At 39.1% G+C, this 24978-nt stretch overlaps 1 protein-coding gene across 1 annotated transcript in view; it reads left to right on the top strand.

Annotated features, from left to right (window-relative positions):
* LOC128110627 (cation channel sperm-associated auxiliary subunit beta-like) overlaps positions 1 to 24978 on the top strand; it is a 150901-nt gene that overhangs the window by 125204 nt on the left and 719 nt on the right. The window contains exons 22-24 of the mRNA XM_052738259.1: positions 1930 to 2040; positions 21076 to 21211; positions 24451 to 24551. Of these exons, the coding sequence (XP_052594219.1) occupies positions 1930 to 2040; positions 21076 to 21211; positions 24451 to 24551 (348 nt within the window). The remainder of the gene's footprint in view (positions 1 to 1929; positions 2041 to 21075; positions 21212 to 24450; positions 24552 to 24978) is intronic.

Genomic DNA, 24978 nt, shown 5'->3' with positions numbered 1-24978 from the left:
ACAGGATCTCACCCCCAATTGGTCTGAGGATTCATAGAGGAAAGAAGTCACTAGCAGCTACTCCTTTCCTTCTCTGATCTTTCAGGTTATTACCCCAATATTTGACTCCTGGTTTTAAATTGATAAGACTAAATAGAATCACACTTCATTCTGGAATGAAAGATCACTCAGAAAAAGGATTATTACCTCTGTACAAAATCCATATAGAGATTTGATTTCTTTCAGATATATCGAAGTTCTTGACACTAAGCCAAAGACAAATACAGAGTAGGTTCTGGGGTGAGGGACTTCCCCTTCCCCTGTTTCCTTAATATTCTCTGTCCTTGCACCATACTTCAACATGAGTGCCTGAGCTCACTCTATCCTAGTCATGTTGGCCTCTTTTTCTGTTTCTCTGATATGTTTCACCTCAGACCTTTGCAGCTGCAGGAAAGCCTTTTATCTTCTGTCAGTATCTTCTGTCAGATGTCATACCTCACTGTCACCTTTGACAGGTTTCCACTTTAATGCTCTGCTACAGTGAGGCCTTCCCTGACCAATCCACACAGAAAGATAACCCTGCCTCTACCATCTCTGGTTCCCCATTTCCTCCTATTTTCTCCATATCATGTATTACTTATATATACATTTTACTTGTTTGCTTTATTTTTGTGCCTTCTGACCCCACAAGAAAGTAAGCTAATCAAACAAGACTGATTTCTTTTTGGTTTGCTTTATTTTCCTGATACTGAAGGTCAAGGCAAAGCCTTGGACATGCTAGTCAGAGTTTTGTTTGTTTTTGACCTTTTCCTACTATATCCCCAGTATCCCAACGAGCATCAGACAAAGGAGTGTTCAGAAAATGTTGAACAGGTGTATTATGATGGCACACACACATGTAATCTCAGCAGTTCAGGAGCCAAAGTCAGGAACATAGGGAGTTTGAGGTTAGCCTGGGTGATAGTGTAAATCTGAGGCCTCTTTTAGTTACATTATTAGACACTGTTTCAAAAAAAAAAAAAAAAACGAGTTGAACAAACTAATAATACACATTGTATGCATGTTTTTATACACACAAAATATTCAGAGGTAAACAACTCCTTGCTGAATCTTGGATTTAAGGGCAAGAAATTCTGCTCCAAGTAGTGAGCCACCAAGACACTGAGTTCTCCAACTCCATTTTCTCCCAAAGATAAAACCTGTTTTGTTACTATGCCATTCCATCTATGGACATAAGACATTTTGCTTGTATATCCTTACATTCCTAGGGTCCCCCTCCTCCATGGTTTCCCTGTGCTAAGTAGGAAATATATCTAATTCATACCAAGTAATTAAGAGGGAGATTTGACCCTTTGTTTATTTTGTTTTGTATAGTTGAGGAAGGTCTTGCTGTATAGTCCAGGCTAGATCAAACTTGCTGTACAGTCCATGCTGACTTAGAACTCCTGATCAAAGTGCTGAGTTTGTTGACATGTGTCGCCACAGCTACCCCTGAAGAGGGTTTTTTTGCAGGATTTGGGGGCTGTGACAGCTGTACATGTCAGCACTTCTGGTGTTATCAGGCACTGATCAGCATTCTCTAAGTTACATGCATGACATATGGTATCTTTACAGGCTTTCACTCTAGTCAGAGAAACTCGCTATGAAATGAAGTTACCAAGAGGAAGTTGTGTTTTTGTGAAGTGTTTCTGAACAGAATGTCTATGTGTAACCTTGTGGAATTGTTAAATTACATTACAGAAATATTGTTGCATTATGACTTTCATAATCTCACCTCCTGGACAAGCACTGTATGCAGATCTATACTCTCAGTGCCTCTTATTTTATCATTAATGAATTTTCTTTTCTTCTTGCAATTTTATTATTCAGATAATAACTATTTCCTAAACACTTAATTTGGAAAAACTCTAAAGTATGAAAACAAATCAACCTATGTTCCTCTGTCTACAGGTAACAGGACAATTCAAGCAGTGTTATAATGTTCCCAGTCGGGAAATGTGCAACTGCACAGAACATCAAAAGTTTTCACATGCTGTTGCTTTCTCAGACTGCAAAGAAAAGGTAAAACAATTTGTAATTACCTGATGATGGAGTTTTATGAAAATCTTCATGTTTTATGTAAACTGCACATATGACTACAAATAAAACTCTGATTTTAGACAACATATAGGGTTGGGCATAAAGTTAGCAGTCAGGTATCATGATGGTTGTCACTTTACACACTAACTTAGATTAGTATTTCCTTTGTTATCTGTGTGTGGATGTGTGATGTGGTGTGCATGTTTGCACATATGCTGTAGTATGGGTGTGGTGTTCAGAAGACAGCCTTGGGTATCAGTACTTACCTTCCATTTTGCTGTCACTTGTCACTGCACATGGAAGACAAGCTGTCCGTCAAGCTTCTCAGTGTTCCCATCTGTGCTTCATCCCACCACAGCAGCACTGGAATTACAGACTATAGGTGGGTGCTGGTTCTCCAAACTCAGGTCCTCATGATTATACAGTGAGCGTTTCACCCATTGAGCCATCTCTCCAGCCCTGCTCTTTTGTGGTTTTGAGATAGAGTTTTGATATGTAACCCAGGCTGGCCTTGTATTCTTAATCATCCTGCTACAACCTCCTAAATCCAGAAAGAATAATTGAGCATTTTCTACCTACTATACATTTCTTCAAGTCTCCCCTATAATTTATTTAACTCACTGTATTTGAGTTACAGAGAAGGCAGACTGAAAACCATACTGTTCCTTTTATTTAATTAATTTTCATTTATTTTATATATCGACTATAATTTCTCCTCCCTCCTGTCCTCCTGTTCTCTCCCTGCCTCCCAGCTATCCCTTTCCCCATCCACTCCCCCTCAGTCTCCATTCAGAAATGGGCAGGCCTCCCATGGGAGTTAACAAAGCATGGAACATCAAGTTGAGGCAGGACCAAGCTCCTCCCCCTGCATCAAGGCTGAGCAAGGCAATCCAGCATGGGGAATAGGTTCCCAAAAGCCAGCTCAAGGACCAAGGAAAGGTCCTGATCTCACCACTAGGAGACCCACAAGCATACCAAACTACAAAACTGTCACATACATGCAGAGGGCCTAGGTCAGTCCCATGCAGGCTCCCTAACTGTTGGTCCAGAATCTATGAGCTCTCAAGTGCTCAGGTCAGCTGTCATGACCTTGAACCCTTGGATTGTACAATCCCTCCTCCCTTTCTTCAGCAGGACTCCTGGAGCTCAGCCCAGTGCTTAGCTGTGGATCTCTGCATCTGCTTCATTCAGGTACTGGATGAATGCTCTTTGATGACAATTAGGATAGTCACCAATCTGACTACAGTAGATTGTCAGTTCAGGAACCCTCTCTATTATTGCTAGGGTCTTAGCTGGGGTCATCCTTGAGGACTACTGGGAGTTTCCCTGGCTCCAAGTTCCTCCTTAACCCTGAAATGTTCCCCTATCAAGATGACTCTTTCATTACTCTCCCCCTCCATCCTGCTCCCAACCTACCTCCCTTACCCAGCCTAAGCAACCTGCTCCCTCAAGTTCCCATCCCCCACTCCCAACACTCACCCCTGGTTTACCCTGAGTAGATCTTTTATTTCCCCTACCCAGGGAAATCCATGCATCCCTCTTTGGACACTCCTTGTTATCTAGCCTCTCTGGGGCTGTGGATTATAGTCTGGTTATCATTTGCTTTACATATAATATCCACTTATGAGTGAGTACATACCATGTTTGTCTCTCTGGGTCTGAGTTATCTCACTCAGAATGATTTTTTTCTACTTTCATCTATTTGTCTGCAAATTTCATAGGGTCATTGTTTTTTTCTTTTAATTAAGAAATTTTTTTCATTCATTTTACACACCAAAGACCCCCTCTTCCCTTCTCCTGCCACCCCAGCTACTGACTCCCAACCTACTCCCCAATGTTCACCACAAGAAGGCAAGGGCCTCCCATGGGGTGGCACATCTAGTAGAGGCAAGTCCAAGTCCTTCTTTCTGCCTCAAGGCTGCACAAGGTGTCCCATCATGGGTAGTGGGCTCCAAGAAGCCCACTCATGCACCAGAGATGGATTGTGATCCTACCACCAGGGGACTCCCAAGCAGATAAAGGTACACAACTGTCTCACCATATAGAGGGCCTAGTCCAGTCCCATGCAGGCTCCACAGCCATTGATCCAACTTTCATTAGTTCCCACTAGTTTGGTTTGGTCGTCTTTGCAGGTTTCCCCATCATGATCCTGATGCACTTGCTCACAGAATCCCTCTCCTCTCTCTTTGACTGGACTTCTGGATTCTGCCTGGTGTTTGGTTGTGAATATCTACATCTGATTCCATCAGTCATTGGAGAAAGGCTCTGTGATGACAGTTAGGGTATTCACCAGTCTGATCTCTGGGGTAAGCCAGTTCAGTTCAGGTACCCTCTCCACTATTACTAGTAGTCCAAGTTGGGGGTCATCCTTGGGGTTTCCTGGCAACTTTACTAGCACCAGGTTTGTCTATCCCCACGATATCTCCCTCTATCATGGTATCTCCTTCATTGCTTTCCCATTCCATCCCTGTTCCTGCTCAACCATTCCATTCCCTTATGTTCTCATACCCTATCCCCTACCCTCCATTTCCCACCCCTCATCCCCAGGTTACTCAGGGAGATCTTATCTATGTCCCCTTCCCAGTGTGGTCCATGTGTCCCTATTTGGGTCTCCCTTGTTAGCTTCTCTGGAGTTGTGGGTTGTTGTCAAGTTATCCTTTGCTTTATATCTAGTATCCACTTATGAGTGAGTAAACACTTATGAGTGAGTCTGGGTTACCTCACTCAGGATGACATTTTCTAGTTCCATCCATTTGCCTGCAAATTTCATGATGTCATTGTTTTTCTCTGCTGAGTACTACTCCATTGTGTATATGTACCACATTTTCTTAATCCATTCTTCAGTTGAGGGGCATCTAGGTTGTTTCCACGTTCTGGCTATTATGAATGGTGCTGCTACGAACATAGTTGAGCATGTGTCCCTGTGGTATGATTGAGCAATCCTTGGGTATATGCCCAAGAGTGGTATCCTTGGGTCTTGAGGAAGATTGATTCCCAATTTTCTGAGAAGCTCCCACACTGATTTCCAAAGTGGCTGTACAATTTTGTACTCCCACCAACAGTGGAGGAGTGTTTCCCTTGATCCACATCCTCTCCAACATAAGCTATCTGCAGTGCTATTGATCTTACTCATTTGGACAGTTGGAAGAGAGTATCTCAGAGTCATTTTAATTTGCATCTCCCTGATGACTAAGGATGCTGAGCAATTCCTTAAATGTCTTTCAGCCTTTTGAAATTCCTCCTTTGAGAATTCTCTGTTTAGTTCTATAGCCCATTTTTTAATTGGATTGTTCAGTATTTTGATACCTAGTTTCTTGAGTTCTTTATGTATTTTGGAGATCAGCCCTCTGTCAGATGTGGGGTTGGTGAAAATCTTTTCCCATTTTGTAGGCTGTCATTTTGTCCTATTTGCTGTGTCTTTTGCCTTACAGAAGCTTTTCAGTTTCAGGAGGTCCCATTTATTAATTGTTCTCAGTGTCTGTACTACTAGTGTTATATATAGGAAATGATCTCCTGTGCCAATGCGTTCAAGACTATTTCCTACTTTCTATTCTGCTGGTCAGTGTAACTGGGTTTATATTGAGGTCTTTGATCCACTTAGACTTAAGTTTTGTGCACGGTGACAGATATGGATCTATTTGCAATCTTCTACATGTTGATGCCCAGTTATGCCAACACCATTTGTTGAAGATGTTTTCTTTTTTCCATTGTACAGTTTTGCCTTCTATGTCAAAAATCAGGTGTTCATAGGTGTGTGGGTTAATGCTAGGGTCTTCAATTCAATTCCATTGTTCAACATGTCAATTTTTATGCCAATACCAAGCTGTTTTTGTTACTATAGCTCTATAGTAGAGCTTGATGCCACCAATGGTGATGCCTCCAGAGGTGGCTTTGTTGTGCAGATTTTTTGGCTATCCTGGGTTTTCTGTTTTTCCAAATGAAGTTTAGTATTGTTCTTTCCTGATATGTGAAGAATTGTGTTAGGATTTTGATAGGGATTGCATTGAATCCTTTGATTGCTTTTGGTAAATTGCCATTTTTATTATATTAATCCTACCTGGCCATGAGGATGGGAGATCTTTCCATTTTCTGATATCTTCTTCAATTTCTTTCTTCAGAGATTTAAAGTTCTTGTCATATAGGTCTTTCACTTGCTTAGTTAGAGTTACCCCAAGGTATTTTATATTTTGTGGCTGTTTTAAAGAGTTATGTTTCTCTGACTTCTTTCTAAGCCCATTTATCATTTGTACATAGGAGGGCTACTGAATTTTTTTTAGTTAAGCTTGTATCCTGCCACAATACTGAAGGTGTTTATCAACTGTAGGAGTTCCCTGGTAGAGTTTTTAGGGTCACTTATATATACTATCATATCATCTGCAAATAATGAAAGTTTGACTTCTTCCTCTTCAATTTGGATCCCCATGATCTCCTTTTGTTGTTATATTGCTCTAGCTAGAACTTCAAGTACTATATTGAATAAATATGGGGAGAGTGGACAGCCTTGTCTTATTCCTGATTTTAGTGGAATCTGTTTGAATTTCTCTTCACTTAATATAATGTTGGCTTTTGGCTTGCTGTAAATTGCCTTTTTTATGTTTAGGTATGTTCCTTGTAGCCCTCATATCTCTAAGACCTTTATCATGAAGAGGTGTTGGAATTTGTCAAAGGCCTTTTTGGCATCTAATGAAATAATCATATAGCTTTTTTTCTCTCAGTTTGTTTATATGATGTATTACATTGACAGACTTTCATATGTTGAACCATCCTTGCATCTCGAGGATGGAGACTACCCCACATCTGACAAAGGGCTGATCTCCAAAATATATAATTTTTTGATGTATACTTGGAGTTGGTTTGCCAATATTTTATTGAGTATTTTTGCATCAGTGTTCATGAGGGATATTGGTCTAGAATTCTCTTTCCTTGTTGCAATGTTTATTTGGCTTGGGAATCAGAGTAACTGTAGCCTCATAAAAGGAGTTAGGTAACATTCCTTCTGTTTCTATTGTGTGGAAGAATTTGAAGAGTATTGGTACTAACTATTCATTGAAAATCTGGTAGAATTCTGTGTTGAAACCATCTTGTCCAGGGCATTTTTTTTTGGTTGGGAGATTTTAATGACTTTTTCTATTTCTTTGGGGGTTATTGGTCTATTTAAATAGTTTATCTGGTCTTGATTTAACTTTGGTATGTGGAATCTATCAAAAAATTCTTCATTTATTTTAGATTTTTCCAGTTTTGTAGAGTACAGGTGTTTGAAGTATGGCCTGATGATTCTCTGGATTTCCTCCATGTCTGTGGTTATGTCTCATTTTTAAATCTGATTTTGTTAATTCAGTGGCCTCTCTCTGCCTTTTGGTTGGTTTGGATAAGGGCTTGTCTATCTTGTTGATTTTCTCAAAGGACCAACTCTTTGTTTCATTGATTCTTTGTATTGTGCTCTTTGTTTCTATTTTATTGATTTCAGCTCTCAATTTGATTATTTCCTGGCCTCTATTCCTCCTGGGTTACTTTGCTTCTTTTTGTTCTAGAACTTTAGGTGTGCTGTTAAGTCACTAGTGTGAGATTTCTCCAACTTCTTTATGTGGGCATTTAGTGCTATGAATTTTCCTCTTAGCACTGCTTTCACAGTGTCCCATAACTTTGGGTATGTTGTACATTCATTTTCATTGAATTATAGGAAGTCTTTAATATCTTTCTTTATTTTTTCCTTGACCCATTGGCATTCAGTTGAGTACTATTCAGTTTCCATGAGATTGTAGGATTTCTGTAATTTGTGTTGTCATTGAAATCTAACTTTAAATCATGGTGGAATACAGAAAGTTTTCCCAATTTTTTTGTATCTGTTTGAGATTTGTGACTGAGTATATGATCAATTTTAGAGAAGGTTCCATGGGGTGCTGAGAAGGAGGTGTATTCTTTTTTGTTAGGGTGCAATGTTCTGTAGATAAAAACTGAGTCCATTTGAGTCATAACATCTTTTAGGTCCCTTATTTCTCTGTTAAGTTTCGATCTGGCACATCTATCCAGTGGTGAGAGTGTGGTGTTGAAGTCTCCCACTATTAATGTTTAGGGTTTGATGTGTGATTTAAACTTTAGTTGTTGATGTAATTCTAAATGGTCTTATTAAATAAGAAACACAGAGCCAAATAAAGAGTTAAAAGCCCAAAGATTGAGTAGTAGCCAAGAGCTAAGACCACCTTATCTTACCACACTCTGCTGCCCTTCCCCTGAGAGAGGGATCTTCTTCCTGTGTCCTGTCTTTTTATTGACTTTCTGTTCTGCCTTCTCATTATTTCTAAACTCAACTACAACATGACTTCTTCATCACTGCCTGTCATACAGACCTCCAGGTCTCTATGGTTGGTACTGGGATTAAAGACGTGTGTCACCATGCTGGCTATGTCCTTGAACACACAGAGATTTTGCCTGCCATGTGATCAGATTAAGGGCATGTGCTACCACTACCAGACTTCTGCTTAATGACTTGCTCTTAGCTCTGATCCCCAGGCAACATTATTAATATATAAATAAATTTACATTTTAGCACAAATAAAATATCACCATATTTCCCACTTCTATCCTAATAAAAAAAGGAAAAAAGTTATAACTAATATAAAAAACTATATACAATAAGTACAACTATATACAATATGTACAAGCAATAAATACCTAAACAATGTCTAGTCCATTTGCATTTGACAAATTCAGAGAAAATAATTCCATTATCTATCCTCTTTTGGTAAGTCCAAAATGTACCTGATGTATTTTCTATCCCAACTTATATTACTAACAGAACTATTTTATAATGTCTTTCAAATTTATACACTTACACCTCTTTAGTGAGTTTCTTTTCTAAAATTCTTAACAAGGAAAACTATAACTGTAACTATCTATTCTTTAACTAACTATAACTATAATCATAACTATCTAATCTTCATCTCCCTCAAAGACCCAAGAAGGAAATAATATTACCTAAAAAAACAGGAAGTGCATGCAAGCAGCTTCCAAAAAATTGTGAGTTGACAGAAACATCCAGCTGCCTGGACAGTCACCTGAGGTTCCTCTGCAGTGTTGGGGCATCATCTTCAGCCTATAGGCTGCTTGTCCGACAGACTCATTTGTGAAGTAGAATGTATACAAGGCCAACAGTACAACGTTACATTTGGTGACAGTAGTCCACGTACCAGAAACACCTGAATTCTACTAGTGTCCTGTCGTAATTCAGGATTTTAAATTCTGGAAATTGTTGATGTTATTTTAATTCAGCTGTCCATTGTTCTTGGCTTGTGTGTGTGGCTTCATCTCAGCATCCCATCCTTCTCCGCATCCCTCTATTAAATGCCAGTCTACCATTGAGAGGTTAGACTCTGTCAGCTTAGTTACTCTTTCAAGAATAACAGTTTCAGCTGCTGTTGCACTGCACATCAGAAGCCATCAGTCCACTGCCAGTTCAGCTGCCTTCAAAGAAAGGGGAACTATACCTTTTCCGGATTGTAAAGGCCACTTCAGGGATGGTGCCATATTGTCCTGGCCTCAGAATATGCCTTTTGTTAAAGCCACAACCACACTTGTCTTGTCAAGAATCAGTAGTCCTTTGTTTCGTGTCCTGTCTGTCCATTTTGTCCTGTTTGTCAGCAGTCAATTCTAGGATACTTTGTTGTCCAGTGGCTAACTTTTGCCACAGTGAAAGTTAATTCGATATGCAGTTTCTTCAATGCCCATATTTGCTCTGAAGTAGATTGGTACTGCCAGGAGCCGTCATGTCTCATAGTCATAAAAAAAGAAAAAATTTCTAAGTTATTAAAACATTTTACATGCCATATTCTATAGATCTATGAAGGGTTTGAAGATTGATTTGAAAACTTATCTAATATGACTATAAGTTCGATTGTAATGTCTAACTAAAAACTTTCATTCCTTTATATCCTAAGAGTTGGTACTAATAACATTCAAGGATCAGCAAATTGCATTATATTGTTAACTGAATGGTATAAGTACAATATCTTGAACAAGATTAGAAATGTAAGTATAGCATTTTCTAACAATATCAATCTCAATATATATAATTTGTATACAATATACAAAAATCCAATCCAATGTAAAGTATTTAAAACTAGTCATTGTCTTTTAAAAGTAGATTCAAAAATCTATCTTTTTATCTATATCATATCTATATCTTCTCTTTATTTTTCCAAGTAGATTCAATAATCTACCCTCTATTCCATGATTTCCATATACCCTTTTTTTTTTAACAAGAACCTTAAATCTAATATCCTTTGCTTAGCCATTTTCCTAACCCTTAACAAAAACTTCTAGCCAACCTTCCTAAACAATGAAAATTGTCCCAGACACAAAACCCATTAAAAGACCAAAAAAACCACTCGCTCCACACCACCTCTTTGGGAATGTGGGCATCGTATTCTTAAAATTGCTTCTGGCTGGATATGGGCGAAGGTATCTTTATTCTGAAAAGAAAAATTTTGGGTTAATTGTCAAATTCTAGGAAGGTAGCTATATCCTTTGTTGTCCAGTCTGTGCATAATGCCAAAGTTCAGGACTTATTTCAAGTCTTTATTCAAGTAGTCTGTGTGAAACTGGATCTCAGAATTGCTCTTAGTAGTTTGTAGTCCAAAGCTGATCTGTAGATGTTGTTTGTCAGCTTAGTGCTATTATTATTGTCCAGGTAGAATACTTGTTGTTGTTGTGGGGCCTCATCTTGTTCCTGGAGACTTCAAATTTGATATTAGGCCTGGTCATGATTTCCTGCGGAACACTGATAAAACTCAAACACAAAGACATGTATAGACAGCTAATTGAAGCCTTTTTTCTACAATTAGTTAGTACTCTGTATAACCATTAATATCTTAACAAAGTTTAAAATATATTAATCTTGTAAATTGATATAAAATTCATACTTTAAGAAAAGTTTAAAGAATCAGAATAGAATGAAAGAATTGAGATTAATAGTAATAGAATAATCCCTTAAATTTTTGGTAGTTTGTTTGTTTTCTCCTGTCCCATATCAGAAGATGGCTCTTTCTTCTGGCATGATACAGGGAGTTTGTATTTTCCTTTTAAGCAACATGCTTGGGTTTAAAGAAGGAGAGAGCCATTCTCCAACTCCAAAGGCAGCTTTAATTTTTAATTGTATTGAGACTACAAGAAGACCAATAGTTTTCAATGTCTTTAGAGAAGAGTAGAAACAAACATTTAGGAAGACTTATGAAATTTTATTGATGATAGACCTATAGGCCATTTTACTCTTTTTCTTGAGACTTTTTTTTTTTTAGAGGATTTGTCCTTTTTCTTCAGATGACTCATTTGTCCAGGGTTCTTCAGATTCCTTAGCCTTCATTCTCCTAAAAGACAAAAACAAACACCTTTCCTCAAAACTAACTTTGGAAAGGTTCCCTTTAGGCAAGTTATATCTGATAAATTGAAAAGGCATGTATTAATGGTATAAGTTAGTTTCAATTGGATGGTCATGCTGGTTGATGAACTATCACCTCTTCTAATTAAGAGGTCTCTCTTGTTCAAATCAAACCTTTATCAGTTTTGATGGTATCCACAGCTTATCTTCTCCTATAGAAACAAAAGCAATACCTCATCCCCAAAGTAACACATATCCTGGTTTCCATTCTGAGGTCAGCACATCCTTAAAGTATATGGGCTAATTTACTTCTGCAGTTTTTTTCTATTATCCAATGTCTCTTTGCAGCTGCTGTTCCTTTCTCATTAGCACTGAGAAAATTCAAAGTTAATAGAGCATTATGATGTAGCATGAATCTTAAAAGTTCTTATCAATAAAAACAAACTTGGAGCCAGGTATTGGGGTGAATGCTGGAAGATCAGAGAAGCAGAACAAGCCACAGCTACCTCACCTTGCCAATTCCTCAGCTGATCCTGTTTCCTCAGACTGGAAGCTTCTAAGTCCTCATCCAAATGGACCTCAGCTGAACTGTGCTTCTCGAAAGCCTGAAGCTTAACCAGGCTAGTTCCTGGTCTTCATGCCTTATATACCTTTCTGCTTTCTGCCACCACTTCCTGGGATCATCATTTATTCTTATTGTTAATTTTGGTATTTGTTCATTTATAGAAGTTTGCCAAAAAAATTTCTTTATACTTTCTACTGAATTTTCTGTTCTCTCTGTCTCAGCTGTTCCATCACCCCAAGCAGCCTTGTTTATTCCAATAGGCATTTGGTTATTTAATTGCTCTAAGTAGAAGTTTCTTCTATGACTGCAGGAAAGGTCTGAACTGGATTTGCTGTGGGGGCCTGCCTGAGGCCCCTCTGGGAGTTTCCTGAAGACTGAGGCAAAGGATTTCCTTGTCTGTCCCTTATTGATCTACATTCATTGGTCCAGTGTTTACCTTTACCAAACTTTCTGCATATTCCAGAAGGAAGGGGCATTCTGTTGCCATTGTTCCTTGGAGAAACATTGTTTCTAGGAATGCTATGTTTACAGTCTGTTTTCAAATGTCCTTGATTTCCACATCCAAAACATCTGACATTCTTCAAACCTCTTGAAATTGCTTCTCCTATCCACATATCATCGTGGTCATGAGCCTCAACATTAAACGTGTCTTTAATCCAAACTTCCAAGGGTTCAACTCTTGCCTATAATGGCTGATTATTCTCTTGCATGCTGCATTCAAGTTCTCAAAAGCCAAAGATTCAAGTATTATCTGGCTAAATTCTGAATTCGGGACCATTCTATTTACTGCTGAAGTCAGTCTTTGTTAAGAAACCCATGAAGGATTCTTTTGGGCCCTGTATAACTTTTGTGAATGACTCAGTTTTCTTTCCTGCTTCCTCAATTCTGTCCCATGCATTCAAGGCTGCCATTTGACATAGAATTAGGGTTTGGTTATCATATAAACACTGTCTTTGTATTGCAGCATTTTGGCCTTCTCCAACAAGCTGATCCTGGGAGATTTCCACACCTCTAGCCCTCCACTGACTTTCTATGGTTTTAGCTTCATCTCTGAACCACATTTGCCACTGCAGCTGTGCCCCGGGTTCTAGGAGAACATTTACCAGCTCTTTCCAGTCCTGTGGAATAATCTTATTACAAGCTGACCAGTAGTTTAACATTTGCTTTACAAATGGGGAATACATGCCATAAGATACTATTGCCTCCTTAAACCTTCTTAAATCTAACATTTCAATGGGAGTCCAATTATTTTGTGCATTCACTTGACCAGGTAGCTGCTGTATGGTTACTGCATAAATTAAGTTTGATTGTTTGAAAACAGGCTTTCTTTCTATAACCTTATAATCCAACCATGTAATATAATTTCACCATTAAATTCTTCTGTCTGAGTCTGAATTTCTCTATAATTCATTTTAACAGGTTTTTCTAAAGCTTTTATCCTGCCACTTAAATTGACTATCTTTTTAAATAGTAAAATAAGAATAAGGAAAGTAATAATATGCATAATTGGTGTAATATATATCCCATCAACATTATTCTTCTCATATAAATGTTCCATTTTCAGACTGCCTAATGTTTTATCAAATAAAGACCAATTCCTTCTAATGTACAAATAATACCCATTTTTTTAATGTGGAAAAAAATTTTCTCTTTTAAGTAGTTTTTTCCTTTTAAAATATCTGCTATCTTAATTGACTTACCAAGTCTGTGTAGAACAGTAGAAATCTCAGGGAATTTCAAAACAGCTACCTAGTGTCTGAGATGGGAATCCAAAGAGCAAGAGAGAAAGAAAGAAAGAAAGAAAGAAAGAAAGAAAGAAGAAAGGAAGGGAGAAAGGAAGAAGAAAGGAAGGGAGAAAGGAAGGAAGGAAGGGTAGCCACGCATTCTAGCTAAAAGCTGAAATCCAGTCACGTGCTCCCACTTGAGCTGATTAAAGCCTGAGCTGCAACTTCCTTAAGCTCTGACCACATGAGTTGGTGATTTGGCCACAAGCAGCTTCAACTGCAGCTACGATCAAGTGCAGCTCTGACTGAGTGCAACTGGACAGGTACCTTTGGCCAGGCCTTGGGCCTGAAACTCTGGCCAAGTCGGGGCCAAGCCGGACCCAGCTGGGCTGAGCTGGGCAGAGCCGGGCCTGTAACCACCAACGGTTTTTAATGAATTCTTATGACATGGGTGCCAAATGTAGACATAATTCTAAATGGTCTTATTAAATAAGAAACACAGAGCCAAATAAAGAGTTAAAAGCTCAGAGATTGAGCAATAGCCAAGAGCTAAGACCACCTTATCTTACCACTCGCTGATGTCACTTCTCCTGAGAGAGCTTTTCCTGTGTCCTGTCTTTTTATTGACTTTCTGTTCTGCCTTCTCATTATTTCTAAACCCAACTACATGACTTCTTTGTCACTGCCTGTCATACAGACCTCCAGGTCTCTATGGTTGGTACTGGGATTAAAGACGTGTGTCACCATGCTGGCTATGTCCTTGAACACACAGAGATTTTGCCTGCCATGTGATCAGATTAAGGGCATGTGCTACCACTACCAGACTTCTGATTAATGACTTGCTTGCTCTTAGCTCTGATCCCCAGGCAACATTATTAATACATAAATAAAATTACATTTCAGCACAAATAAAATATCACCATATTTATTAATGTTTCTTTTACATATTTTGGTGCTCTTGTATTTGGGGCATAAATGTTCAGAATTGAAACTTCATCTTGGTAGATCTTTTCTGTGATGAGTATGTAATGTCCTTCCCTATTTCTTTTAATTGACTTTAGTTTGAAGTCTATTTTGTTAGATATTAGGATAGCTACACCAGCTTGCTTCTTTTTTTATTTTTATTTATTTATTTATTTATTTTGAGACAGGGTATCTCTGTGTAGCTTTGGACCCTTCCTGGATCTCACTCTGTAGACCAGGCTGGCCTCGAACTCACAAAGATCCGCTTGTCTCTGCCTTCCAAGTGCTGGGATTAAAGGCGTGCACCACCACCGCCCAGCTACTAGCTTGCTTCTTAAGTCCATTTGATTGGAAAGTTTTTTCCCAGCCTTTTTCTCTGAGTTAGTGTCTGTCTTTAGGTTGAGGTGTGTTTCTTGTATGCAGCAGAAGGATGGGTCCTGATTTCATATCCATTCTGTTATCCTGTGTGTTTTTATAGGTAAATCAAGTCCCTTGATATTAAGGGTTATTAATGACCAGTGATTGTTAATTCCTGTTATCTTTTGGTGGTAGAGTTCTTGTACTTCTCCTCTTTGGGATTTACTGTTGTGGGGTGTAGCATGAATCTTAAAAGTTCTTATTAATAAAATCAAACCCGGGGCCAGTTATTGGGGTGAAATGCTGGATGGTCAGAGAGACAGAACAAGCCACAGCTAACCTCACCTGGCCAACTTCTCGGCTGATCTTGTTTCCTCAGACTGGAAGCCTCTGTGTCCTCATATTCAAATGGTTATGGCTGAACTGTGCTGCTCAAAACCTAAAAGCTTAACCAGCCAAATGCTTCTAGTTTCTAGCCCTCACACCTTATATACCTTTCTGCTTTCTACCATCACTCCCCGGGATTAAAGGCTTGCTTTCTGGGATTAAAGGTGTGAGTCACCATGCTTGGCTGTATCCTTGAACACATGAATTTCTGCCTCTGGAATGCTAGGATTAAAGGCGTGTGCTACCACTGCCTAATTTCTATGTTTAATATTGTGGCTGTTCTGTCTCTGACCCCAGATAAGTTTATTAGGGTGCACAATATTTTGGGGAACACAATACCACCACAGTGGGGTTATCTATTGCCTGTGTTTTCGTGGGTGCATCTGACTTCCTTAGTTTGGATTTTTCCTTCTAGTTCTTTCTATAGGGCTGGATTTATAGATAGGTATTGTTTAAATGGTTTTGTCTTGGGATGTCTTGTTCACTCTGTCTATGGTGATTTTCCTGGGTATATTAGTCTAGGCTGGCCTCCATGGTCTCTTAGTGTCTGCATTACATCTGTCCAGGACCTTCTGGCTTTCAAAGTCTCCATTGAGAAGTTGGGTGTTATTCTGACGGGTCTGACTTTATAAGTCACTTGACATTTTTCCTTTGCTGCTCTTAATATTCTTTATTCTGTGTGTTTAGTGGTTTAATTATTTTGTGGCGAGGGGACTCTTTTAGGGTCTAGTCTGTTTGTAGTTCTATAAGCTTCTTGTGTCTTCATAGGTATTTCTTTAAGTTGGGAAAGTTTTCTTGTATGATTTCTTAAATATATTTTCTGTGCCTTCGAGTAGATATTCTTCTCCTTCTTCTATCCCTATTATTCTTAGATTTGGCCTTTTCATGGTTGCCCAGATTTCCTGGACATTTTGTGTTGTGACTTATTTGGCTTTGTTGTTTTCTTGGACTGACAAATCTATTTCCTCTATTGTATCCTCTACACCAGAGATTCTTTCTTCCATCTCTTGTATTCTGTTGGTTATGCTTGCATCTGTGTTTCCTGTTCATTTACTCAGATTTTCTATTTCCAGCATTCCCTCTGTTTGTGTCTTCTTCATTGTTTCTTTTTCACTTTTCAGTTCTTGAAATGTTTCCTTCACATGTTTAATTGGTTTTTCATGGTTTTCTTTGCTTTCTTTACGGGATTTATTGATTTCTTCCAATTTGTTATTCGTCTTTTCCTCAGTTTCTTTATTGATTTCTTCCAATTTTTGTTTTTCTTTCCCTCAATTTCTTTAAGGAAATTTTTCATTTCTGCTTTAAAGGCCTCTAGCATCTTCATGAAGTTATTTTTAAGGTCACTTTCTTCTCCTTTTCTACATTGTGATATTCAGGTCTTGCTATTGTAGAAGGACTAGGTTCTGGTGATGCTATATTGTTCTTTATATTGTTGTATGTATTTTTGCACTGATGTCTACCCATCTCTTCCTCTAATAGGTGTAAGAGGTGCCTGTGTCTGAGCGAGCTGCTATTGGTCCACTCTGTGCTTGCTGTGTCTGTGTCTCAGGGGGCCCCTCTGGGACCAATCTTAGCTCTTGGTCTAATTGGAGCTAGCAGATTCTGTATCTCAGAGAGATGCTCTTGGTCCAGTCCACGCTAGCTGATTCTGTGACTCAGGGAGCTGCTCTTGGTCTTATCAAGGCTCTTGGTCCAGTCAGAGCTGGTGGATCTGTGTCTGAGGAAGCCTCTCTTGGTTCAATGAGAACTGGTAGATTCTGTGTCTCAATAAGCCACTGGTGTCTCAGGGGGATGGGTATTGAGGTAGGGCATGGGTCTGGTAGATTGCTTGGTTCAATGGGGGATTTTGGTGGGGAAGTCTGCCTGAAGGAATCTTCCTTGCTGGCTGACAACTCAGGCAGAGATGGTTGGGGATTCCTGGGGACTGGCTGTGTCCCAGGGCCTGGGTCCTAGAGGCAGGAATCTTTGGGTAAGAGAAGAGTCACTCACCTCTTGGAACAATGAGAGCTGGTGGATTCCTTATCTCAAGAAGTTACTAGGTAGCAGGCAGATGGGTGTTGGGGTAGGGTGTAGGTCTTGTAGCTCCAAGGGTCCACTGGGGGGTTTTGGTGGGGGGCCTGGCCACAGGAGTTTTCTCTGCTGGCTGGCAACTGGGGCAGAGATGGGTCAGGACATTGTTTTTTTTACATCTGAGTAATACTCCATTGTGTAAATGTACTACATTTCCCTTATACATTCTTCAGGTAAACCATACTGTTAACAGGCACCAAAGCTGGGTTTGAATGCTGAATCCAGAGCCTGAGTTACCAAGTATGTGTGAGAGAGTGTGACAAGTAGAGACATGGGGTAAGGTATAAAAGAGACAGGAAAGACTCCATTGATTGAGGGCCACATAGGATACGATTTAGCCAAAATAGTTCAAGTTTCTTCATAATAATCACTGTGAAAAAGGAAAACAAAAGTTGTGAGTTTCAACATATTTGATGGCACACACCTGTAGTCTCAGCACCTGGGAATCTGAGAAGGGAGATTGCTATGAGTTTGAGGCCTGCAAAGGCTACCTAGTGAGCTACAGTCCAGCCTAGACTACATTGCAAGATCCTGTCTTAAAAGATCTCGCTTCGAAAAAAGTTTTTTGGGGGATTTCTACATGAGATGACAGACTAGAAAATACCTCTGTGTGGCCTAGTGAAGGGGAAGAGTCAGCAAGAGAAATACTAGACTAAGACTAAATACTAGACAAAGAGAAAAACAAAAAAAGTTCTAAAAATTCACAAAGCACACCTGAAAACTACCAAGAAAAAGATGAGTGAGAGACACAATGTAAAGAAGCCAAGTCACATGCAGTTCCAACTATGGCTTCGTGGCAGGGAGGAGGGGACAGAAGTCTCATCTAAAAGTGGTATTGGAAATTGAACCCTCAAGTGACAGCTGATCAAATCCAGTCATTGGTGACTGATGCCTGTATACTCAGCTCTAGGGAAATGGAAACAGGAGGATCAAGAGTTCAAGGCCAGCCTTGGCTACATAGCAAGTTCAAGACTAGCCTTGTCTATATAAGACTGTATGCATCTTTAAAGAGGGTGAGGAAGACTGAGATTTAGCTCAATGGCAGAGTGCCTGTTTAACATGTACAAAGTCTTGGGTTCTTGGTACATGCCTTTAATCTCTACACTTAGGAGGCAGAGGCAGGCATTTTTCTGAGAGTCTGAGGCCAGTGTGGTCTATGTAACAAGTCCCAGGCTATCTAGAACTACATAGAGAGAACCTGTCTCAAATAAATGAATATAATGGGGGATGGTCTAGGAGGTGTCTAGGTCAATAAACTTTTCCTTGCAAGCACCCTCTTAAGAAAGTCCTAGGCATGAGGGTACTTACCTGGCAAGACAGATGCACAAGGATCCCAGAGCCTTGCTGGCCAGCTAGTCTAACCAAATCACTGAGGCCCAGGTTCAATCAGAGACCCTTCCTCCAAAAATAATATGGGCAGTGTTTGTGGATAACACTAGACATTGACTCCTGCCATCCACACAGAGACACCTGCACACAAGTGCACAAATACACAAACACATATACATATGAACACACAAAGATGTTTTGTTTTGTTTGAGATAAGCTTTCACATTGCAGTTCTGGTTTATTATACCAATAATAAGCTTTCTGAGAAAAAAGTCCTATTTATAGTATCTGAAGAAACAAAGAAGGGGGAGGGATGAAAGGAGGAAGGGAGGGAGGGAGAAAGGAAGGAAGGAAAGATGGAAGAAAGGACACTTAACCTAAAAAATAAAAGAGCTCTTAATTAAAAACTTATAAGACAATGAAGACTGAAACTAAAGAAGACACCAGAAGATGGAAGTGTCTCCCATGCTCATGAACTGATGTGATTCATGTTGTGAAATGACTCTTACCCAAAGCAGTCTACAAATTCAATGTGATCCCCATCAGAATCCAGTGATGTTCTTTACAGAAGTAGGAAACAATCAAAAAATCCATAGGTAAGCTCAAACACTCTTGAATAGCCACAGGCATCTTAAGCATAAAGAGCAGCGATGAAGAGACCATAATGCCTCATCTCAGTTTATATTAAAATCAGTACTGATGAGGTAGCTCAGTGGACACGGGTATCTGTTGCGTTTGTCACCACGACTGACAAGCTGAGTTCAGTCTGTGGGATCCACCTGGTAGAAAGAAAGATTTACTTCTCCAAGTTACCCTCTGACCTTCACATGCATTCTATGATACTTGAGCACTTGGGCACTTGCACACACATGCATACACACACAATTAATAATAATAATAGTAATCAATTAACTTAATGTAATTTTTAAGAACTGTGTGACCCAGATGTACCACACCTGGATAGACACCCAAAGAACTTAGTCACTATACCACCAGAGATGCATGCATATACATGTCTATTACTGCAATACTCAATAACTAAGAAATGAAAACATTGACACATGGATAAACAATATGTTGTGCTATGGAATGTGTTTCTGAATGCTGTGAATATGTGTTGCTCCTATTGGCTAATAAATAAAGCTGTTTTGGCCTATGGCAAGGCAGTTTAGAGGTAGGTGGGAAATCCAAGGAGAGAGACAGGAAGACAAAGATGGAATGGGGACATGCTAGCCAGCCACCCAAGGAGCAAGATGCCAGCAGACCAGTAAAGCCACAGAACATGTGGCAAAATATAGATTAGTAGAAATGGGTTAATTTAAGATATAAGACCTACTAGCAATTAATTAATATTAAGCCTCTGAGTAATTACTTTATAAGTGACTGTGGAACCGCAGACCAGGCAGGACCGGAGAAACCTTCCAGCTACAATGTTGTACAAGTGTATTTTTCAGTTATAAAGAAACATTAAATCATGACATTTGCAGGAAGATGGCTAGTACTGGAAATCATTATGTTAAGTAAGGTAAGTCCCGCTTAGAAGAGAAGTGCTATGTTTTTCCTCATACAAAGACTCCACACTTAAATTTATATTGGGGGAGTAGAAAGTAGAAAAGAGACCGCACAAGAGGAGGAAGAGATCTTAAATGGGGTGTTTAAGAGAATTTATGTGACCTAAAAGCAGAGGAGAAGTCAGGTGGTGGAGGCACACACCTTTAATCCTAGCGCTCTAGAGGCAGAGAGAGGTGGATATCTGTGAGTTTGAGGCCAGCCTGGTCTACAGAATGAGTTCCAGGACAGCCAAGGCTACACAGACAAACCCTGTCTGGAAAAATAAAGAAAAAGCAGAAGAGAAGTCTGTCTGGAGAGAAGAAGGGGACCTGAAGAGGAGTGAAAAAAAAAAAACACCTAAAGTATAATGACTTTATTTATTCCATAATAAATATATATAATAAACATATATATATATATATACACATTAGGAAAATTCCATAATTACACCTATCATTTTTTATACTTACTTTATAAACATTGTTTCTAAAAGTTGTGACTCTCATTACCATGTTTGCTGCCTTGGAATGTATGGATTGTGTTGTGGTAGACTGTTTTCATGCCCGAAAGACAGAGACTCTAAGAAACACTCCTCTTAGAATAGACAAGATTCTATGAAAATGCCATTCACTACTTGATGAGGAATAATAGTATTGAGTTCTCCCGACTCATATGCATTCATGGAATTTGTATTTTAGGTTCATCGTTTCAAGTTTCCAGTCACACAATACCCAGTTGCTTTGGAAATTTTCACTGAAAAAGAAAAATTTGCCGTGGAACCTCCATATTTGGTTACCATGACTGAAGTGAATATGAGGCAAAACTGGCAACTAAGTATGGTTTTCTGTCTCCTATGCTTATCTCACAAGCCATTATATCATTAGTGCGCTTTTAAATGAGTGGATTGCAAAGCCTGTTCACAGGGAAAATAGCCAGGAGTTTTGTGGAAAAGGATTTGAATCATTGGCATGTTGACATTTACCTCTGTCATTTCCTTTTATGTTCTCAACACTTCCAGTATCCTGGATTCAGTGGTATACGGCCAGATTTTTTTATTTGAACTGCAGGGCTGAAGAGATACTCAGTGCTTAAAAGAGTATAATGCTCTTGCAGAGGACCTATGTCAAGCAGATCACATAACTGTAACTCCAGTTCCAGTGCACCCTATGCCTATATATCTGCAGGAGCCTGTACATACCCACATACAAACATAATTACAAATATGGAGACAGGAGAGGTGGCTCAGTGGTTAAAAGCACTGGCTGTGCTTCCAGAGGACCTGGGTTCAATTCCCAACACCCACATGGCAGCTCACAACTGTCTATAACACCAGTTCCAGGGGATATGAAACCTTCAGACCAATGCACATAAAATAAAATCAAATAAATTAAAAAAATAAATATCTAACAAATAATTTGTAGCACAAAATGAATCTGAAAGTCCTGTTGTGGATTCGTAGCAACAATGATGAGGTTTGTGCTGTGTACCAGTTGAGTGTCTTTATTATTCACTATGACAACAGTTATCTAAATGTTCTAGGTATTGTCAGATATCCTGTAGGATATTTCTAATTATTTAAGGGAACTTTGGTGACTATGATTTTTAGCTGAATGTGGTACTATGCAGTGGTAATCCCAGTACCTGGTAGGTAAAGGCAGGCATTCAAGGACAGTTTCCGTTTTATAGTGAGATGGGACCAACCTGGGCTACATGAGACAGTGTCCCAAAAAGAAGAAAGAAAGTGTGGCTTTTTATGGTAAAGAGCTGAAAAGAGACAGACATATTTTACAATACAAAAGGAAATTTACTTAAATTCTGTTTTACCTCAAAATACATTTAGTTATATATTTTGTGCTTATTCATGTGTGAATATTTTCAGGTGATAGATAGATAGATAGATAGATAGATAGATAGATAGATAGATAGATAGGTAGATAGATAGATAGATAGATAGATAGATAGATAGATAGATAGATAGGTAGATAGATAGATAGATAGATAGATAGATAGATAGATAGATAGATAGATAGACAGACAGGCACACAGACAGACAGATATGTAAGAGCTGGGCCTGTAGCTCAGTGGTAGAATGCTTGCCTAGAATGTTGGCAGCCATTGTTGTCCCACAGTAAGACAGGGAGGTGGCAGATAGGTCTGGTGAAGTGGGTAGATGAAGTTAATTGGAGTTTTGATTAGTCATCACTGTATCACTGAGTTTGCAGACATTTGGTAGTCAGTGAGTCTTACTCTGATAGATTTCATTTTTATTCTTTTTCTCTTTTCCCCAGCCTCATCATGGTTTCCCATCCCTCCTCTCCTCTCAGTCGCTCCTCACATGATCACCTCTTCCCCACCATCCACTCTTTCTCCATTCTCTTCAGAAAAGTTTGTCTGCAAATTTAATACCTTCTTGAAGTGAAAACTCCAGGAAAGAAAGTAAAGCTCCCATATTCCATGATTAATATTTACAGTTTCTGTGGTATCCTGGTGGCTCTTACCAGGTTTGGAGCATTGACTTTTAAATTTGGAAGCATTTTACAAGCTGACTCTGAAACTATTAAGTTAGTCATGGTGAGAATATTCCCAATGGAAATTAGCTAAGGAGACAGTCAGGGCTTCAGTTATTCACGTTAGCTCCTCTCAACATTATACCCCGAGGATTTATAATACCTACATCGATTCACTGGTTTAGAAAGAATGACAAGGTAGGTGTGAAGAGCTGCTTACTTCTCCTGGAGAACCCTTAAGCAATCCTATGGTGCAACTGCACCGCCATCTTAGTAAAATCATTTGCCTACCACTATGAAAAACACAAACCATGACATGTCAGGATTGGTTTCTCATGAGTCAGAGGCTAGAAGGAACTCAGGATGCAGCTAGGTAGTCAGGCACTCTCTCCTTTCTTGAGGAGGGCACTGGAGCAATGGGAGGCAGTCAGTCTAATCTCCCTGAAGAGAAGTAAGGATGTACTTTGGTGGTAGAGTGCTTGTCTAGTGTGAACAAGGCACTGGGGTTCAATCCCCAGTACCAGAAAATTTATTATTTTTTTTCTGCATATGGGTGTTTTTGCTACATGTCTGTGCATCACTTGCATGCCTAGTACACTCAGAGGCCAGAAGAGGCCGTCTAGAACTGGAGTCACAGATGATTGTGAGTTGCTACATGGCTGCTGGGAATCAAACCCAGGTCCTCTACAAGAGCAGCCTATGCTCTTAACCGCTCAACCATCTCTCTAGCCTCTAAGTACCAGACACTTTTTATAAATGAAAATAGGAAATTCTCCCTTGAGCCCATACCCACACTTGGGTGTGTCTTATTTTCTGTAACTCTTTGAGATGTACATATCCATGCTCTGGGGTATACAGTTTGCTTTCTTTTGAGTGTCTCTTTTTCTCTCTTAGCTCTTCTGCTTAAGCCTATATTAAAGTATTCTTTAGTAAAACGCAACTCTAAAGGTACTTACAAAGTCAGCCAAAATTAAGAGTTTGAGTTACCTTTGCAATGTGACACTGTAGATATAATACTAAACAGTCTTATTAAATAAGAAACACAGAGCCAAATAAAGAGTTAAAAGCCCAAGAGGTCAGAACACTAGCAAATAGCCTTAAGCTTACCAGCTGCTGCCATCCTTCCCATGAGAAAAGAGAGCTACTTCCTGTGTGTCTGTATTTTTTTTATTGACTTTCTGTTCTACCTTCTCATTGGTTCTAAACCCAACCACATGACTTCTTCACTGCCTGTCTATACAGACCTCCAGGTCTCTATGGTTAGTACTTGGATTAAAGGCCTATGTCACCAAACAGGCTATGTCCTTGAATACACAGACTCTGCCTGCCATGTGATCAGATTAAGGGCGTGTGCTACCACTGCCAGACTTCTGCTAAATGATTGCTATTAGCTCTGCCCCCCAGGCAACTTTATTATTTAACATACAAATAAAATCACATTTCAGCCCAAATAAAATATCACCATATTACACAATAGAAAATTTCATTGTTCCTTACTATCTATAACAACTTTTAGGTAACATATGAAAATGTAAGTGTGCTTTAAATATATTTCATATATTTCAGAACACAATATGCCAGAAAACGTTAAGAAAATGAAGGATTACTTAGAGCCACTGCTTAACACTCCAGTGTATAATCCTTTAGGTCTCAACATAAGTATAAGGGTGAGTTGACAGCATTTTCATTTTTACCATGTACACTTTAGAGTTAAACATGTATGCTAAAGTAAGACTTAACGTTTAGATGTTGGTGATTGGTGGGAATAGCAGCTTTAGATATATAAAAGGGTTTCTCTTTTCTTTATTCCCTGGTTGTCTTATTTCTAAAGGAATCTGAATGCTGAACATTAATTGACTATTTTCTAAGAGATAGGTCAGATCAATTGGCTAAAGGGAAGCAGAAAAGCTGTTTCCAAAAGTTGGGGTCACAGGAATACATAAAGCACAGGTAAGTGTGAAAAACAGTGAAAATGCAGAGATATGTTAAAACCACATATATGAAGGCTAACTCCAAGTGTTCATGAAAGCCAAATTGTTTTACATTTTACTTTCAATATGAAAATAAAACTACATCATTGAGTTCCTGTTTTAA

The sequence above is a fragment of the Peromyscus californicus genome, unplaced genomic scaffold, assembly GCF_007827085.1.
Source record: "Peromyscus californicus insignis strain IS unplaced genomic scaffold, ASM782708v3 Scaffold_15__1_contigs__length_86483966, whole genome shotgun sequence".
NCBI lineage: Eukaryota > Metazoa > Chordata > Mammalia > Rodentia > Cricetidae > Peromyscus > Peromyscus californicus.
This window is presented reverse-complemented; position numbering and strand designations above follow the sequence as displayed.